The sequence below is a fragment of the Zosterops lateralis genome (assembly GCF_965231275.1).
Source record: "Zosterops lateralis genome assembly, chromosome: 30".
In the NCBI taxonomy this organism is placed as follows: Eukaryota; Metazoa; Chordata; class Aves; order Passeriformes; family Zosteropidae; genus Zosterops; species Zosterops lateralis.
In genome coordinates, this window is record NC_139790.1 from 5,297,753 (window position 1) to 5,313,648 (window position 15,896).

Here is a 15,896-nt window from a genome sequence, read left to right on the forward strand (position 1 = left end):
TGCATCTATGCCCGCATTTATTTATACTGAACAGCTTTAAAAATACAGAATAAAATAGCTTTATCTACTATTATTCACAACATCTGGTCCAAATATTACATTTTTAAATATTTAGTTGTTTAATGAAGCAATGTTAGGAAAAAAAAAAGGAATAGTAATTAAAAAAAAACTCCGTAAAAGAATTACACATCTTGAAACAAGAACAACAAAAAAATCAAACAAAACACCCCCCCCCAAATAAACTTTTGCTGTTGAACAAAAACGTTTTACAGCCAAAGTCAGTCACGAAAAGTCATGGAAAAACCAAAATTTATCCCCACCGCCTAAGAACAGTCAATAGTTTGTTATGCCAGAGGTTGTTCTGAACAGACAAATACAGGAATTATTTGGACTGGCAGCACGAGGATTGCCTGGGAAGGGCAGAGGCCACTTGAGCTCTCCCTGCCATCCTGGATGTCACTGCACAGCAACAGCCCAGCAGGAATTCCAGGCAGGAATGCTCAGGGTGGCTCCAACACTGATCCCAACTCTCACCCAGCCCTGGGATCTCGTGTCTTCCCCAGGGCCCCAGCACAGCCCCAAGCCTTGCAGGCTCCCTGAAAAACAGAGAAACTGCACCAAGAGGGACTTTGCTGCAAAAAATGAGTGACCCCTCCCACTGCCCCCGCTTCAAAAAGTGAAAGGAAAAGGGAAAAAAAAGCCACTCTTGGTTGAAGAAGGCCACAAAGAAGCAAGGTGAAGGTGGTGCTGGTCTCACACAGGCGTTTCACACGTCAACCCAGTGATTCTGGCAAGCACAGGCTGCTGAGGTGGGGTGGAGGCATCCAAGGGCTCAGCAGACACTGGGAGTCTGCCACCACGAGTGCCTGGAGTGCTGTTTGTACTCAAAATGACAGGATTTCCACACCTTTGGGGTGTAAATGATGGGTCACACTCACTGGTGCTCCTCAGGGCGCCACTGAGGGTTTTTCTCCAATTCTGCCCCAGGAGCCCTGAGGACTCAGCAGAGAGGAAACAACAAAACCCTCCAGTTTTGGATAGGAACACAAACATGGGTAAATAAAGTATACACAACCACTATAGATTCGTCAATGAAGAAATTCTACCATCACATGACATTGTCATGACACTCATACCACTCCCTCCCAGGAAAACCGCTGCCGTTATCCTGAGTGGAAATGTTATTTTCTTAATATATGGAAATAAAATACTGCAATATTCATGTACAAACCAAGTTGTCATATTTCAAGTCAGTATTAAAAGGCAATAAAAGCAAATTTGGGGTTGAAAAGGTTGAGCTTTCTGAGTGAGGTACATAGTGAAGTCCCTCCAATATGACAATGTTAATCAGTCATAGCTGTCAGCTATGAAACCTAAATTTCTATAGGCATAATTTGCAAGTATTTGCTTTAGAAAACATGTTTCAACATGTCAGCCAGAACCCTTAATTTAACCCCCCCCAAAAAATACAAGAGAATATCAATTACAAAAATTTCAAGTTACTATCTTTGTATACACTGATACCATCTCTGATATGACAAAATGAGATTTCTACCATGAATATTTGCCCTTCCCTCTCAAAATTTGGTTGAAACTTTTCATCACCTCTTCACTCAACTCTCAGCTGCCGACTTCCCTGGGTGGTTGGAGTTTGGCTGTTGGAAAGGCAGGGAAGGACAGAGAGGAAAATCCAGAACTGCGTTGGCAGTCAGGTTACACCTGGACGTCCCCAGCACACACAACTCATGTTTAATGCTCCCCAAACCTGCAGCGTCATCCTCTACCACCCCTGCCAGCAGCTTGGCACAGGCACCCAGCTCCCTGAAATTTCACAGCAGCCACTTGAGAAAGTGACCAGGAAAAGGGAAGGTGGGAGAAGGATTTAAGATCCAAAATCCCCCCTGCACTGCACAAACCCGGTGTGAATGCAGACATTACCCCCCCCCAAAGGAAAGCACCGCTCTCCTTCCCCTGGGAGGGCTCCAAGGAGCCCCAGGAAGGGACAGGGAAGCTCCTCTTTCCATGGCTCCTATGCCCAACTCAGCCCAGCCCTTCCTGCACACCCAGGTGTCCTTCCTGAGCCTGGGGCTCACATTTAACCATTCATCCTGTCCCACTGACCAACTGGGATTCAAACTGACCCTAACCTGAGCTGCTTCCCAAGGCCAGGGGCAGCTGGGCGGGGCTGCTCTGCTCTCGGTCAGGGGGAATGGGCAGAAATCACAAAAAGAATTAAATCCAATGGATAATTGGACTGCACATGCTCAGAGAATGCTGCAAGGAAGGAGGGGAGTTCTGCTCCTCGGAGGAAAATAATGCTGGGATTTGCTGCCCTGGGACTCAGAGTGTCTTGGGAATCACCACTGAGAACTCATCCGGGTTTCCCTCAACAGGGTGAGAGACAAACTCTGCTCTCATGCTTTCCTCTCTCTGGAGTCAGCTGGAAATTGAAAACTTTTTCCTTCCTTCCTTAACAGGATAACCAACTTTGGCATTTGACATTATCACAACCCCACAGGTTGTACAGCCACCAGAGGTGGCCTTTGTTTTCCTTTTGAATGGATATTTTTAACCCCACCACATCTGCCACACATCTTTGGCTGCACAGAAAGTTGGGGAATTTGGATGCTTTGTGCCACTGATTCAGAAGTTCCTGCACCCAAACTGTGTGCAGGCAGGCATGGGAATCCAACACCTCGCTACCTGGAGAGGAAACACTGAAAAATGAGCAAAAATTATTTTGTTTCACAGGCAAACCAACCTCATCTACTACACAACGACTCTTCCAACCAGCTCTCGAGTCCAACTGACACCAAGACTGCAAACTACTGAAAGTTCCCCAAAGGAAGCAGGAACAAAGGCATGCTTGGACATGGGAAAAGCGGGATAAAACAGTTTCTGGAAACAGCCATGGCATGCTGAGAACGATATCCACGGAATCATTCCGACTCTACACTACTCGGTACTGATCTGTCAAGCTCTGTCCTTGCCCTCCCCACCCCAACCCATCCATGCTTCAATAACCCAGAACAAATTCCCCTGGGAGTAGACTCAGAGAAAACAGAGTTCCTGTGCTCCTGTCCAGTAGTCAAACTTGGATAAATATGTCAGGGGGTTACAGGAGCTACTGTTATGGTTTTCCAGGAATACAAAACGCAAGCACCGTAGAGCATTACTGGCCTTGAAATTACATTACATGACATTTCCCTGATGAACTCCACAGCTGAAAATGCTTTTGGGGCCACACTGAAGTCTAAAACTAACTTGCAATAGTAAGAACATTAAACAGGAATAAAACTGTTAATCATGAATGCATGATGAGCGTGAACACCCACATAACAGCAGAGCTGAGACTTCCAGGAAAAGAAAAAGATATCTGAGTGGTGCCCTGATTGGACCCAATACCCGTGAACCCACCCAGTGGGTGAGGCTGGCAGGTGCAGTGTCTCTGCTGTCCCAAACCCCCTTCCCAGTGGGAATCAGCCTCTGGAGAAGCCCCACAAGAGGAGAAGAAAGAGCCTTGTGCAGCATCAACAAAACCCCCCCTGCTCAGACCCAAGCCAGGAGTGCTGGCAGCATTTGGAGCACGTGGCTTTCCCTGCAGGGAGCAACTGTTAATTGCTTGGAGCTGCTCAGCTAATTAGCATTTCTGGCCAGGAAAGTGTGTTGGACACAGGCACTGAACCGAAACACTGCCTCCAGACCCTGTCTGAGTTCAGGTTTCCCATCCCTGGAACATCCCAGCCTTGTGTATGCCCATAAGGAAATCCTGGACACTGTGGTGAGCTGGGAGAATCCCAGGTGGGGAAAGCAAATGTTCAAAAATGACAAATGCTGTGAATAAAATAAGTGGCTGCTGCAGCACTGCGCCAGCAAAGCCTGTCATGGTTTTCAAGGGCAAAGTTATTCCAGAAACTTCCTGTGTGAGCACTGGATGTGTCACTGAAATTACAGATAATTCAGAATTAAACTCTCATGATTTGCAGGCATCAGCTGAGCCCCATTTCCAGGATGCTGAGAACATGGAATGTGCAAGTCACTGAGTAGCAGAACAGCATCTATGGGATTTGACATGATCAAAAGGAACTGTTTTTCCTTTTCTCCCCCCCACCCCGCCTTTTTCAAGGTTCAGCTTTCCTGGCGTAACCAACACTGAGGGCTTCAATAAAATCACCGTAAAAACCAAAAGGTTTGCAGCAGCACCTCCACATCTCCACCTAAACCCATTTTAAACCAACAGACTTAGGTACACAGCTCTTTACAACTTCCCAAAATCAGCGGGATCTGTCCCAGAGACACTAGACCTGGCTCCCATCACCCACAGCAGGAAAAGCTTTTTTTTTTTTTTTTTTTTTTTTTTTTTTTTTTTTTTTTTTTTTTTGTTGGTTTTTAATCAGTCTCAGCTCTGGTTCCAGAATTTAAATGCAGATATACAAAACATATATTTTAATGCTTCTCAATCAGCAAGAAACTGCAAATACATCTTTAACTACAACTAGATAATATAATTTCAGCTAAGGCTATACTGTAGCTTCTGAGTCTTCGTCTGAACTCCTGCAGTTACCGCTTTTCCTGAAGCCCTTCCATGTGTATCCCATGAAGGTGGGGCTGATGGGCAGGAAGCTGAAACACCTGTATTTTTTAATGAAGTTCATGCCAAAAGGCAGATCATATGTTTCCATGCCCTCCAGGGATTTGCTTCCCTTACCAACCCCTTTCTTCCATTTCCGTATTCCCCTTTCTTCAGGGCTTCCTAGAAGTCAAAATAAAAGGAGAAGAATATATATATATATATTCACGGCTATCTTTATATGAATACACAGGCCTAAAGCAGAACCTGAAAGAAAAAAAAACCACCAAGGCTCAGCCACCAAGTTCTGGAAAGATCTGGAAAAGATCTTTCAGACTCCTCAAAAAGGGGAAAAACACATTATCTGTTTTATTTTGTAACTGGAAGACAAGGCTAATTTTTCCTTATGAATGGAAACAGGTTTGGATCTCAAACCCAGTTTTAGTCTGTCTCCTGGTGACTGGTTTTGCTTCTATCAGCTCTTTTAGGTGTTTAACAGGATGGAATTTTAACCTGGGAAGGATTCCAGGTGTTCTCAGGGGAAGGGAGGGCAGGTGTAAAGACTCTGCTCCTGGTGTGAAAACAGCCAGCCACAAAAGCAGGAGGGACCTCCTGCTCCTGCTCTGCTGCAAGGAATGCTGCTGTTACCCAGGGAATGCTGCTTTTATCCAGGGAAAGGACAGCTCAGGGCTCACCTGGGATGGTGTTATCCAGGATGAAGGCGACGCAGCCCCCGACAAACATGGCTGTGGTGAGCAGGACATTCAACACCTGATCAATGCCTGCTATTCCTGCAGCAACAGGGAAAAAACCTGCTGGGATTTTTTATCATCCATATCCTGCTGATTTACACCCAGGCCAAGCAGGAACACTTGTTCCTGAGTTCAGTGCGGGATTTGCTCCAAAATGGCTCTGGAAGTCATGTGAGGATTGATGCAAAAGAACCTTCCCCCAGTGCATCACCACGGGACATTGTTCCCCAAAATGCAACTTCAGGAACTCTCAGTTGCTCATAAAAATGTCACAAAACACCATTTTAATTCCTACTGCAGACACAACTAATCTGAACTAAGCAGAAAACCATGAAATAGAAAAGAGAAATGTTTAGATTGTAAAACTGTGGGGACTGAAATAATTCTTTTTATAAATCTTCACTTTTTAAAGGGGCAAGAATTCACAGCCCCAGTTATGGAAGAACATTACATTAACCACATAAAGCTTGAAGGATTTGCTTTTCTAACCACTTACAGCAGGATAGATATGCCCTTAAATCCCGGTCTGAAGGCACAGTGGAAAGAAAAGTCAGTTAATATTTTGCTTAAAAAAACCCCCAAACAAACCCAAAGCAGTGAAATATTTCCTTTGAGTCCATCTCTGGTGTCACACACTGACATGACCACTGCTGAGGGTAACATTTAAACAGAAAACCTTCCCTGTGAACTCCTCAAAGCTACAATTCAATTAAAACAATCTGCAAAGGAATTCACTAAAATCAAAATTCACGCTCAGAACACATCTGAGTCACAAAAAGTTTCAACCCCCAGACAATTCCCCACCTTCCAAACTCTTAACTTGGTGTTTCCCCTTAATCTTTTTAACATCATTTACAGCTCACATTCACCCTTGCAGTTTTTCTTTCGGCCCAGTTGGTAAGTGCCTGCTTCCATTGCTCCACAATGCACCCAGAGAAACAGGACAGTTTCAGCTGTATCCCACTGGAACATTCCCCTGCAGGTCTCAACCTCCCAATGATTTCTCCTCTGAACATACAGAGCTTGTCTGGACCTACAGACTTTACTGTTTGCATCATTTGGGGTTTTTCTCCATAATTTGGGTTTCCTCTTACTGACCCTCTGCATTACTCCGTACCTAGATGAACTTTCCATGTGAGCACAAGGCACGAATGTTGATGTCAAGGAGCAGGAACACGTACCTGTGACCAGGGGGTTCTGTTTGAGATAGCTCGGGAGGACTAGCCCAAAGAAAATGGAAAATCCAAGAACAAAGAGATTCCGAGAAGAATTCAGATCAATGAACTGGAGGTTCGACAGACCCACGGCCGTGATCATCCCTGAACACAAAAAACCCGAAGACCAGCTTTTAGACAAGTCTTTTTCTTCAAAAAAACCCACAGCAAAATCCTTAGAAACAGCAAAGAGGAGCACAAAGCCCCCTTACCAAAGAGGGTGCAGAAGAGAGCCCCCAACACGGGGTCGGGCAGTGATGCGAAGAGAGCGCTGAACTTGCCCACCATGCCCAGCAGCAGCATGAAGGCTGCTCCATACTGAATCACCCTGCGGCTCCCAACCTGCAGGGAAAACAGGACAGGACACTGGGTAAGGTCTGCACTCAGCCCAGCCTCACACCTGGTGTTTTCTTTTGTTTTTCAGTTTTAATTTGAGCTCACTCCTGCACAGGTTTCATTTTGGTGCTAGAGGGCTCAGCAGAGCTCTGCAGCCAAGCTCAGCTTACCTGCCTTGGGGCTGGGGATAGCACCAGGGCAGCCCTAAAACCATCTGGAACTGCCACGATCACCAGGAAATGTGGTGAAACCCAGCCACGAGAGAGAAAGGAAAACAGGCAAACCAAACCAAGGAGAGATGGCAAATGGAAAAAAAAAAATCTGTGTGTTGCTGCCCTTGGACATGGGAATAAATAAACAGTTACCAGGTCACAGGAAGGAGGTACAGGATTTTTAGACTTTAGAATTTAGCAGCTGGTTTTGTGACATTCTCAGAGACCAGGGCTGAATGCAAATCAGGGCTGTGCTAGCACTGAAACCAAGGGCCTGCACTTCCTTCCCAGTTTTATTTTAAGCATTCAAAATTCAAGCAGTCAGTGGTTCTCTGTGGTGCAGGGGTACTGGATAAACCTGAACAGTTGGTACTTTAACACTTTTCTACTGACAGAAGATGTGCTTCAGGGACAACAAAAACTCTTTTACATTAAGATGGTTTCTAGAAAAGCCTTTTGCAGGTCCCCTGGTACAGAGCATCAGGGTTCAAAAAGGAAATATTCATTTGTTCATCATATGTGACTGAGATAAATGAGTGAAATGAGAAACAGCAGATCCAACAGGCCTGAGAGTGGGAAAAGTCCTTTTTTCCCCTACATTCCTCATTGCTGAGCTCCAGGTGAGCTCCTTCCCCTGCAAATAGAACCCCCACACCATGATCTGGAATTACAACAAAATTTAGCTGGCACCTTTCTCTACTTTTTATAAAGATATTCATTTCTGCAGGGCCACTGAGATCTTGCTCTACAATTCTCTTCCTGCCAGAAACAGGCAAATTCTTTGAAAACCTGCTTGATAGTGACATTTATTTATGCAAACAAATTAAGCTCCTCTGGAAAGCTACTGAAAACATCCCAGGCAGCATTTAGCTCAGGCTCTGCATTTATTCCCAGCACACACACTTTCAGTAATTATTTTGGAGTGCATCACATGGTACTTGGTGCCTCCATTTCAGCACCACCATTACGGCAAGAGATGCTTTAGCCCCAGCTAATCGGAGTTAATTGATCTTCCTCTCATCAAGTAAAACACACACTGGCCCAAAGACTTTGCAGCACCTATATCCAGCTGAGTTTAAATTCTGAATGTAATTATGCACCCATTTCAAGGGAGGGAAATGCCCTGGGATTAGCAGGGCCATGCAATACTAAAGATTTCCCCTCCCAAATCAACAGCAGAGCATCTCTGTGCAAATTCTATCTGAAGCTGAAAACCTCTTGAGTTTTGGGGAATGAATGTGCAGGAAAAGGAACAAGAGCAAAGCCTGTTGCAGAGCCACCCAGCTGTGCCACTCTGGGCAGCTCCACTCCCTGCCACAGCTGCCACTTCACCTTTCCACTGTTCCAGCATGAAATGCACTCTCATTTCTGTGGGCTGCTCATAAAAAAAGCACTGTTAATTCATCTCAACCCCCATGAAGTAACAACAGAAAGGGAGCAGAACAGAATAAACCTTTCTTTAAGGAATTTTTCTGACCAAAACTTCTCCTAGGAGATTTCCATCGGCAGCTGGATGGTGACTGGTACAGACAGCAGATGGTGCTGTTAGTGTTGAATTGCAGCCTGAACCCAGCAGAATCATCCTTTGTGCACCAGAAGGAAAGGCTGAGGACAAATATATCATTTATTTGGGATCAGGCCAGGGGGATGAGTTACTGCAAGTGGAGGACAGACATTTTCTATCCTTGTATGAAGGATCTATGGTTCCCACGTTAAACATCCAACAAGATGGAGCTATTTACAACATAAATCACTCTTACCAATGCTACTGCTATTTTTACCAAGGTTAAATGAACAATATGAGGCAGATCTCTCCGCAGCCCAAGGCCTCTCAGCTCATCCAGGCACAAATCCAGCCCCACATGTCAGCAACAAAGAATTCCTCATGCATTCACGCGTTTTGTTGAGCAACTTCACAAGAAATACATTAAACCCCTAAACCCTGAACCCAAACATTTAGGGCACATTTAACTCTGAAATGACCTCGACTGCAGCCCCTGTGCCAATGCAATGTCCCAGTACAGATGTAGATAAAGCCCAAGCACCTCACACTGCATTTTACTGTTTAAGTGAGGCACTAAAAAGTCACTTCCTACTGATGCTTTCAGAGCCAAGACATCCAAAAAGCACCAATTTCTACACAGTTTATGCCTCAGTTTACAGTGTTTATGGCTCAACTCAAACCACTCCAGAGCACTGGAATGCTGCCTGGGTTTTCCAAGAGACAGTTTATGCAGCAGCATCTGCTTTATGTGGATTCTAACTGCCTTTTACTCTGAATAAAAGGATTTTTGAGGTCTTGATGTACAGTAATGCATTTCTCTTACACAAGAGCTAGTACAGACAGTCAGGTACACTCAGAATGATCTGCGAAGTTTTGTCTGCACAGGAATGGAGCAGAATGGTCTCCGGGAAGAAGATTATGAACATAAGGAACACTCAAGCCTCTGAGGGCTCACAGCAAAGCACTTCACCTTTGTGATGCCCAGGACCCCAATGTTAGGGCTGGAAGAGGTGGATCCATTTCCTGTCCCAAACACTCCATCCAGAACACAGGAGAGACCCTCGATGAAAATGCCCCTGTAAATCCCAAACAGAACACAAGAGTCACGCTGGTACAGGCACAAATTCACTGGGAGGGTGTTTCATGGCTGAATGCCACAGGGGCATCTATTCCATCATGGAATTACTGTAATTCATACTTCAAGCTCCAACACACCTGGAAATCACACTGGAGTTTTGTTTCCTGATTCTTAGACCCCACATTCCTAAACTGAGGAAATTACATAAAAAATTCAAACAAAACTTCAGAGCTGCTCTTTGTTTCTAAATTGCATTCCAGGCGATTTTGACAACCCAAATTCCAGAACTAGTTTACAGTTCTATCCTTATGGAAATGGTGCTATTAACTTCCACAGACTCTAGCAGGAATAGGACTGGGATTCAAATGCTCGATCTGTAAAAAAAAAAATAATCCAAGGATCTGGATTTCAGATCCTTGGCCCTTGTGTTTGACCAGGCTGTAACATTTCACTTCAGAGCACTTTCCTGTCTTATCCCAACAGGAAAAAGGGTAAAAACCCAAATAGCCTGAGACACTGGAAGTACTTTTGTTTTGGACAAACCTGTTTATGGCATGGATGGGTGGAGGAGGAGCACAGGACAGCCTGGCACAGGCATAGTAATCCCCGATGGACTCGATGATGCTGGCAACGACAGCACTCAGCATCCCGATCACCCCTGCGGCAGAGATGGTCGGCAGCCCCCACTGGACTGTGAAGAGAAGAAAACTGAAATCTCTCCTGCCCCAGGAAAGAGTCTGGGTATCAAAACAAACAGAAATCTGAAGGAATTGTGGAATGGTTTGAGTTGGGAAGGACTTTTACGATCATTGAGTCCAGCTGTTCCTTTAGCACTGCCCATGCCACCACTGGCCACGTCCCCAAGTGCCACATCCACACTGCTGCTAAACCCCCCCAGGGATGGGGACACCACCCCTGTGCAGGGCTGGGCTGGGCAGCCCTTCAGGGGAAGAAATACTCGCCAATATCCAACCTGAGCCTCCCCTGGCACAGCCTGGGAGGCTGTTCCCTCCCTCCTGCCTCTCCTCCTGTCCCTGTTCTCTGGGATAAGATCCCAAATCCTACCTGGCTGTCCCCTCATGTCAGGGAGTTGTACAGAGACAGAAGGTCCCCCATGGGCTTCCTTTTCTCCAGGCTGAGCCCCTTTTCCAGCTCCCTCAGCCTCTCCTGGGGGCTCCAGCCCCTTCCCCAGCTCTGTTCCCTTCCCTGGGGCTTCAGCCCCTCCATGTCCTTGTCCTGAGGGGCCAGAATTGACTTTAGGATTGAGGTGGGGCCTCCCCAGTGCCCAACACTGCCCTGGGCACTGTTTATTTACCTTTGATGGAAACAACAAACTCTCTTCACTCTAACATAATCTGGCAAGTTTAAGGAGATGAAAGGAGCAAAGGAAAAACCGCCAAACCAACTGCTTTGATCACACTTGGGAAAATCCCAGAGAACCATAAAACCCCACTAAAAAAATTTTCTCCTGTTCAGGAATCAGGAATTTGAGCTACAATTTGTGAGAAAACAATTATGGCTAGTGAGGAAAATGCCACTTAATTATTATTGCTCCAAAAACTCACTTTGGTCACAAGTTTAGTCTACCAAAGAGGATGGCAACAACCAGCTCTGATCACTGCACAAACATCTCCCAGCTCCAAGTTTGTGTAGTAGAGAAAATAAGATTAATTTAAGCCTGTAGAAAAGCCTGGCAGGTTTTCCAGAGCTATTGCCTTGATGCTTTTATCTCTTTGAAATAGATGAGTCTCCTGCAACAAAGGGATCTTCAGTCACACAAGAGTGAACGAACCACACAAACACTAAAGGGCTAATCAGGGTGGAGAAGTTTTCCTCCTCTTCTTTCTCAAAAGCTTCTATTCTTCATCTGCTGCTTTAGAAGTGGTTTCTTTTAAGAACCAAAACATATGGAAAACCACACCGAAGCTGCCTCATTACAATGTGGTGGTATTGCTGATAATTCCTATGATTCTATTCTAGAAGACTATTATTCTCTAATTACCCTGTTAATTTCTGAAGGGTGAACCAGTTGTGCAATCTCATGCCATAAACCCAGCCTTTCACAGCTATAAACTCAGAGGTGGCTAACATAAAAATACATATGAAGCATCCAAAACGTTGTGTAAAGTGTTTGGTGCTGTCCTGTAAATAATTTCATTGCCCTCAGATAAGCAGGGCCTGGCATTCTCTGACTTGCCAGCTCCAGCAGTGCCTTGGCAAGTTGGGGCATTTTTCTGCCAGGAACAGTTGTGCTTGTTCAGGAATGGGTGTGTCTGGGGCACGGAGGTGCAGCAAGCTGAGAGAAACTCCTCACAAAAGTAATTCCTTAGACAATGGGAGTCAGTGACTTCAGCAGAGCTGTAAAAACCTGTCCTTGTCATTGTATAATAACAGGACTGTCAAGGACAGATAAATCAGCCAGTACTTGGATTTCCACATTAAAGGTACAGTCACTTGTTATCAGAAGAGTCATTCAGATAAACACTGCAAACGGCAGTTTCAGACCCTCAGCCTTCCCTGAGTGACACCTTAAGGTATCAACTGAAGAGGGAAAGAAAGAAAAACCATCAGCCCCACCCAGCAAGTAATGAGAGTGGTTTGTGTTAGAATTATGGAATGGTTTGGATTGGAAGGGACCCTCTAGAGTCCCATCCCTGCCATGAGCAGGGACCCCTTTCACTGTCCCAGACTGCTCCAAGCCCTGTCCAGCCTGGCCTGGGACACTCCTAGGGATGGATTATCCACCATCCAAGGGTCATGGAATGCACCACTGACAAGAGAGCAAGCAGAGCCCCTGAAAGAAGAGGAATGACACTCCTGGGTTCCTGAGGAGCAGGGACACTTACAGGGGTAGGGGACCTTGAACCAGGGGGCCACCAGCAGCACGCCCCGGCGTGCGTCTGTGCGTGCGTAGAAGCCGTACTTGGAGCTGTCCGGAGGAAACACATCCGTCACCGTGAAGATGAAGCACAGCAGCCATGACACCAGGATGGCCAGGATGATCTGGGGGAGAAGAGCAGAGAAGCTGATAAATGAACTCTCAGTTCCCATTCAGGATGTGCTGCACAGCTGTGAGTCGGACCAGGCAGCACATCCCACAGCAGATCCATAGGGCGCTTCCCCAGCCCCAAGGAAGGTGCTCTTACAAAATCCTTGGAATCAAAGCAAATCTCTTCTCTCCTTAACAAATGGGGAAGTCTCCAAATGGGCACTTTTAACAAACTGGGGAATTAGTCTTAGTTTTACCACAGGAATAAAGAGCAACTTTTCACGAGGCGCAGGGGAATTGTTTAGGTAAAAGGAGATGATAATGATCTGGTATCAGCAGTTCTGAGGGCTTGGTATAGGCTCTCCTTGTGTACACAAACATCCCTTCTTCTCTGCCCTTCCCTCCCGGGTCTCCATCACTTCAACAGCTCCTCAGCAGAGGCAGACACCAGAGTGGCCACAAAATCAGAATATTTCCTGTGGCCAACAAGCTGTTACGTTTCAAATAAATCCATTTACGCTTTTATCTCACCTTTGTGAGTATTCTATTGTTAAGAAAAATCAAAACCAAGGGAAAAAAAACCCCACTCAAAACAGAAATGATTTTTTTTTGCCTAAGGAAGAACAAGTTCAACGACTTACAGGGAACATCTTGAAAAGCTGCAGTCTGTATGCTGTCCATCCTTTCTTGGATTTATAAATGGGCAAGGGAAATTTGACATTTCTGGCATACTGAGAAAACAACAATACTAGGAAAATAGTCCTGAGAAAAAAAAGGAGGAGGAGGGTGGGACAAGAGAGAAATGTCGTTAGCACCAATATATGATAAAGTCTTCTTAGCACAAATCTCTTCGGACCCTTTGGACCCAGAACAAAACTGCAGATTTTCAATTTAAGCAGAAGACGAGGCAGCAAAATGATTAAAATTATTATTCCTCAAATAGCTAAAGAGAATTTGAATTCTGAAGTGCTGCAAAACTCAGCAGCTGCAAGCAGGTAAAATGAATCAGGAACAGGCCCAGACTGAAGGCAGATTTTCAGTTAAAATTTCTGTGCTGCTCCTTCTTTCCTCCTAAACTCCACCTGTGATCCATGTGCTCTGTAAAGCACAAAACTTGCTGCCAGCAACTGGGAAGAAACAGGAAAACTGGAGGCCTGTATACAGTAATTTTTACATTTCAAAATTTGCATAAAACTCCAAAGCACTTGAGAAATTTCTGTCAGGGAATTTTTTCTGTTTTTCAGAATCCAATTTTTAAAATATGAATTTTTCACTAAATAGCTGCAAATGAAACAGAATGCAGCCGGACCCCCAAGGCTTGCTGCAAGTGCAGTTTATCAGTATTAGATGTCTCAATTATTATGCATTTTCCCCCCCACAATGAAATTGCCAAGCTCCTCTAGATATTGAAAATTAATTTTTACAGCTAAAATAAGCCCCCCTGCACTGAAAAATCAGAAGCCAGGGCACGTTGCTCAATTCTGAATGAGCCAACCCAGCTCTGCTCTAAAAGGGCCTCCCAAAGACTGGAGCTGTCTGAAGAAGCAAAGCTCTACTGAAATCTGAGATTATGTTTTTATCAGCTGACTTGAAAAATAAAAAGAGGATTTTCAGTCTCTCTCCCTGTTCTGCCCCAGATCAGACACAAACCAGTTTTCCTCTCCCTCAGCCTCCAGGAACAAGGAGGGGCATTTACAGCCCTCACTACTCCAAGAGAAAAGCAAAAGGCACATCTTTTCCAGCCAGGAAACCCCAAATCTTCCCCAAAATCCACCACTGGAAGATGGGCTCCACTCCCTTGCACACCAGCCCTGAGGACAGGGAGCTTTGGGTTTTATTTAGTACAGAGTTGTAAAAAAAATATAGTATTCTATTATTGCAAGGAATTTTCTATTGGCTGCATGGCAGAGGGGCTGTGAAAGAGCACCAAATCCTTGAATGCCCCAGGAAAATTTGGATAAACAGGGAAAGCCCAACTCAGGAATAATTCCCCTTTTTACAAATCACAATGCAAAGTGTCTTATGGAATAAAGCACTCACGGAACAAGTCAAGTCAGGAAACTGGGAAATTGGGAATCCTGTCCAACACGGACAAGCGCCTGCAGGTCCCAGAGGCCCCCAGTTATGCCACAGCTGATTCTGCAGGGTCAGGGAGGAATTCAGGACCTTGATCTCATCAGAACAGCCAAGACAATTCCAGGAGCCACATCTCACAAAGCTGGAGTCAGTTTTGAATGCCTCCCCACAGCTATGGAGTTGTTTTCAACAACCTAGTGCACGTTTTTGCATGGCAGAAGGCAGAAATACTTTATTGACTGGGTAATATTTAAATCCCAATCCTGAATTGATTTATTTTTTTTCCATTTGCAAAAATGTCAACTTTAATTACACGTTTCCATGTCCAATTCAAAGATCTGCTTGATTCATTTAACGTTAGTCCCAACTTGCACAGAATTTGTTTTACAGGCAAATAAAACGTTTCTTTGGATCAGCTGCCTAATATAATAGAGTCACAAAAATACTCGTGATGCTAACATCCAAGATAAAAGAGAATTAAAGAGCCCTTTTAATCATAAGCTGCACTTACAGAATACTTTACATGTTCAAAGCACTGTGCAAACAGATTAGTGAGATCACAATCTGATCTCATCAAGGCATTCCTCCTGCTCCCAGAGCCAGCACAGTTGCATGCTGCACATGGAACACAGCAACTGCTTCAGCCCCTAAAATGGGCTTTCCTGCCTTATTTGGCTGCTTACCCACACGGGGAGCTTTTGTCTTCTCTTCGTCTCATTTTCTTCATTTATTCCTTTTCGTTCTTTCATTTCCCTGCTCCCTACAGCTGATGGCACACATCCCAGACCCTGAAATTCCCTCTAAAAGCTTTTTTGTCCCTTTGACAGGAATCTCTCTGCTTATGGCTCAGCCACTGATGGTAAATATTTGTGCCCTCTGTCATCACACAATTGAATTTCTCTTGGGCACAGGTAAGCAAACCAGTACCAATGGTAGAGGGACCAGCATCACCACTGGTATTTAGCTGCTGCTGCAGGAGAGGAAACAGGCAATGCCAGTCCAGAAATACAAATTGTTCACTGTATTTCATCTCTCTGGTGTGTTCCGTTAAATCATTTTTTCTACAGCACTGAACTCCACCCAGCCAATGGCTCCCAGATCAACTCCTGCTTTATAAAATTCTGTTCTCCACACCTCAGTTTTGGTAACTGCCCTTTCCCCTCTC

The 15,896-nt window shown here is 45.0% G+C and overlaps 1 protein-coding gene across 3 annotated transcripts in view; it reads right to left on the reverse strand.

The window, feature by feature from the left end:
* Positions 1–15,896, reverse strand: part of SLC23A2 (solute carrier family 23 member 2) — a 50,530-nt gene continuing 34,634 nt past the window's right edge. For all 3 annotated transcript variants that reach the window (XM_083880592.1, XM_083880594.1, XM_083880593.1), the window contains exons 9-16: positions 13,297–13,417; positions 12,513–12,669; positions 10,210–10,357; positions 9,559–9,664; positions 6,749–6,878; positions 6,504–6,641; positions 5,266–5,361; positions 1–4,753 (exon numbers count right to left, since the gene is read on the reverse strand). In XM_083880592.1, the coding sequence (XP_083736718.1) occupies positions 4,521–4,753; positions 5,266–5,361; positions 6,504–6,641; positions 6,749–6,878; positions 9,559–9,664; positions 10,210–10,357; positions 12,513–12,669; positions 13,297–13,417 (1,129 nt within the window). In that variant the 3' untranslated portion in view covers positions 1–4,520. The remainder of the gene's footprint in view (positions 4,754–5,265; positions 5,362–6,503; positions 6,642–6,748; positions 6,879–9,558; positions 9,665–10,209; positions 10,358–12,512; positions 12,670–13,296; positions 13,418–15,896) is intronic.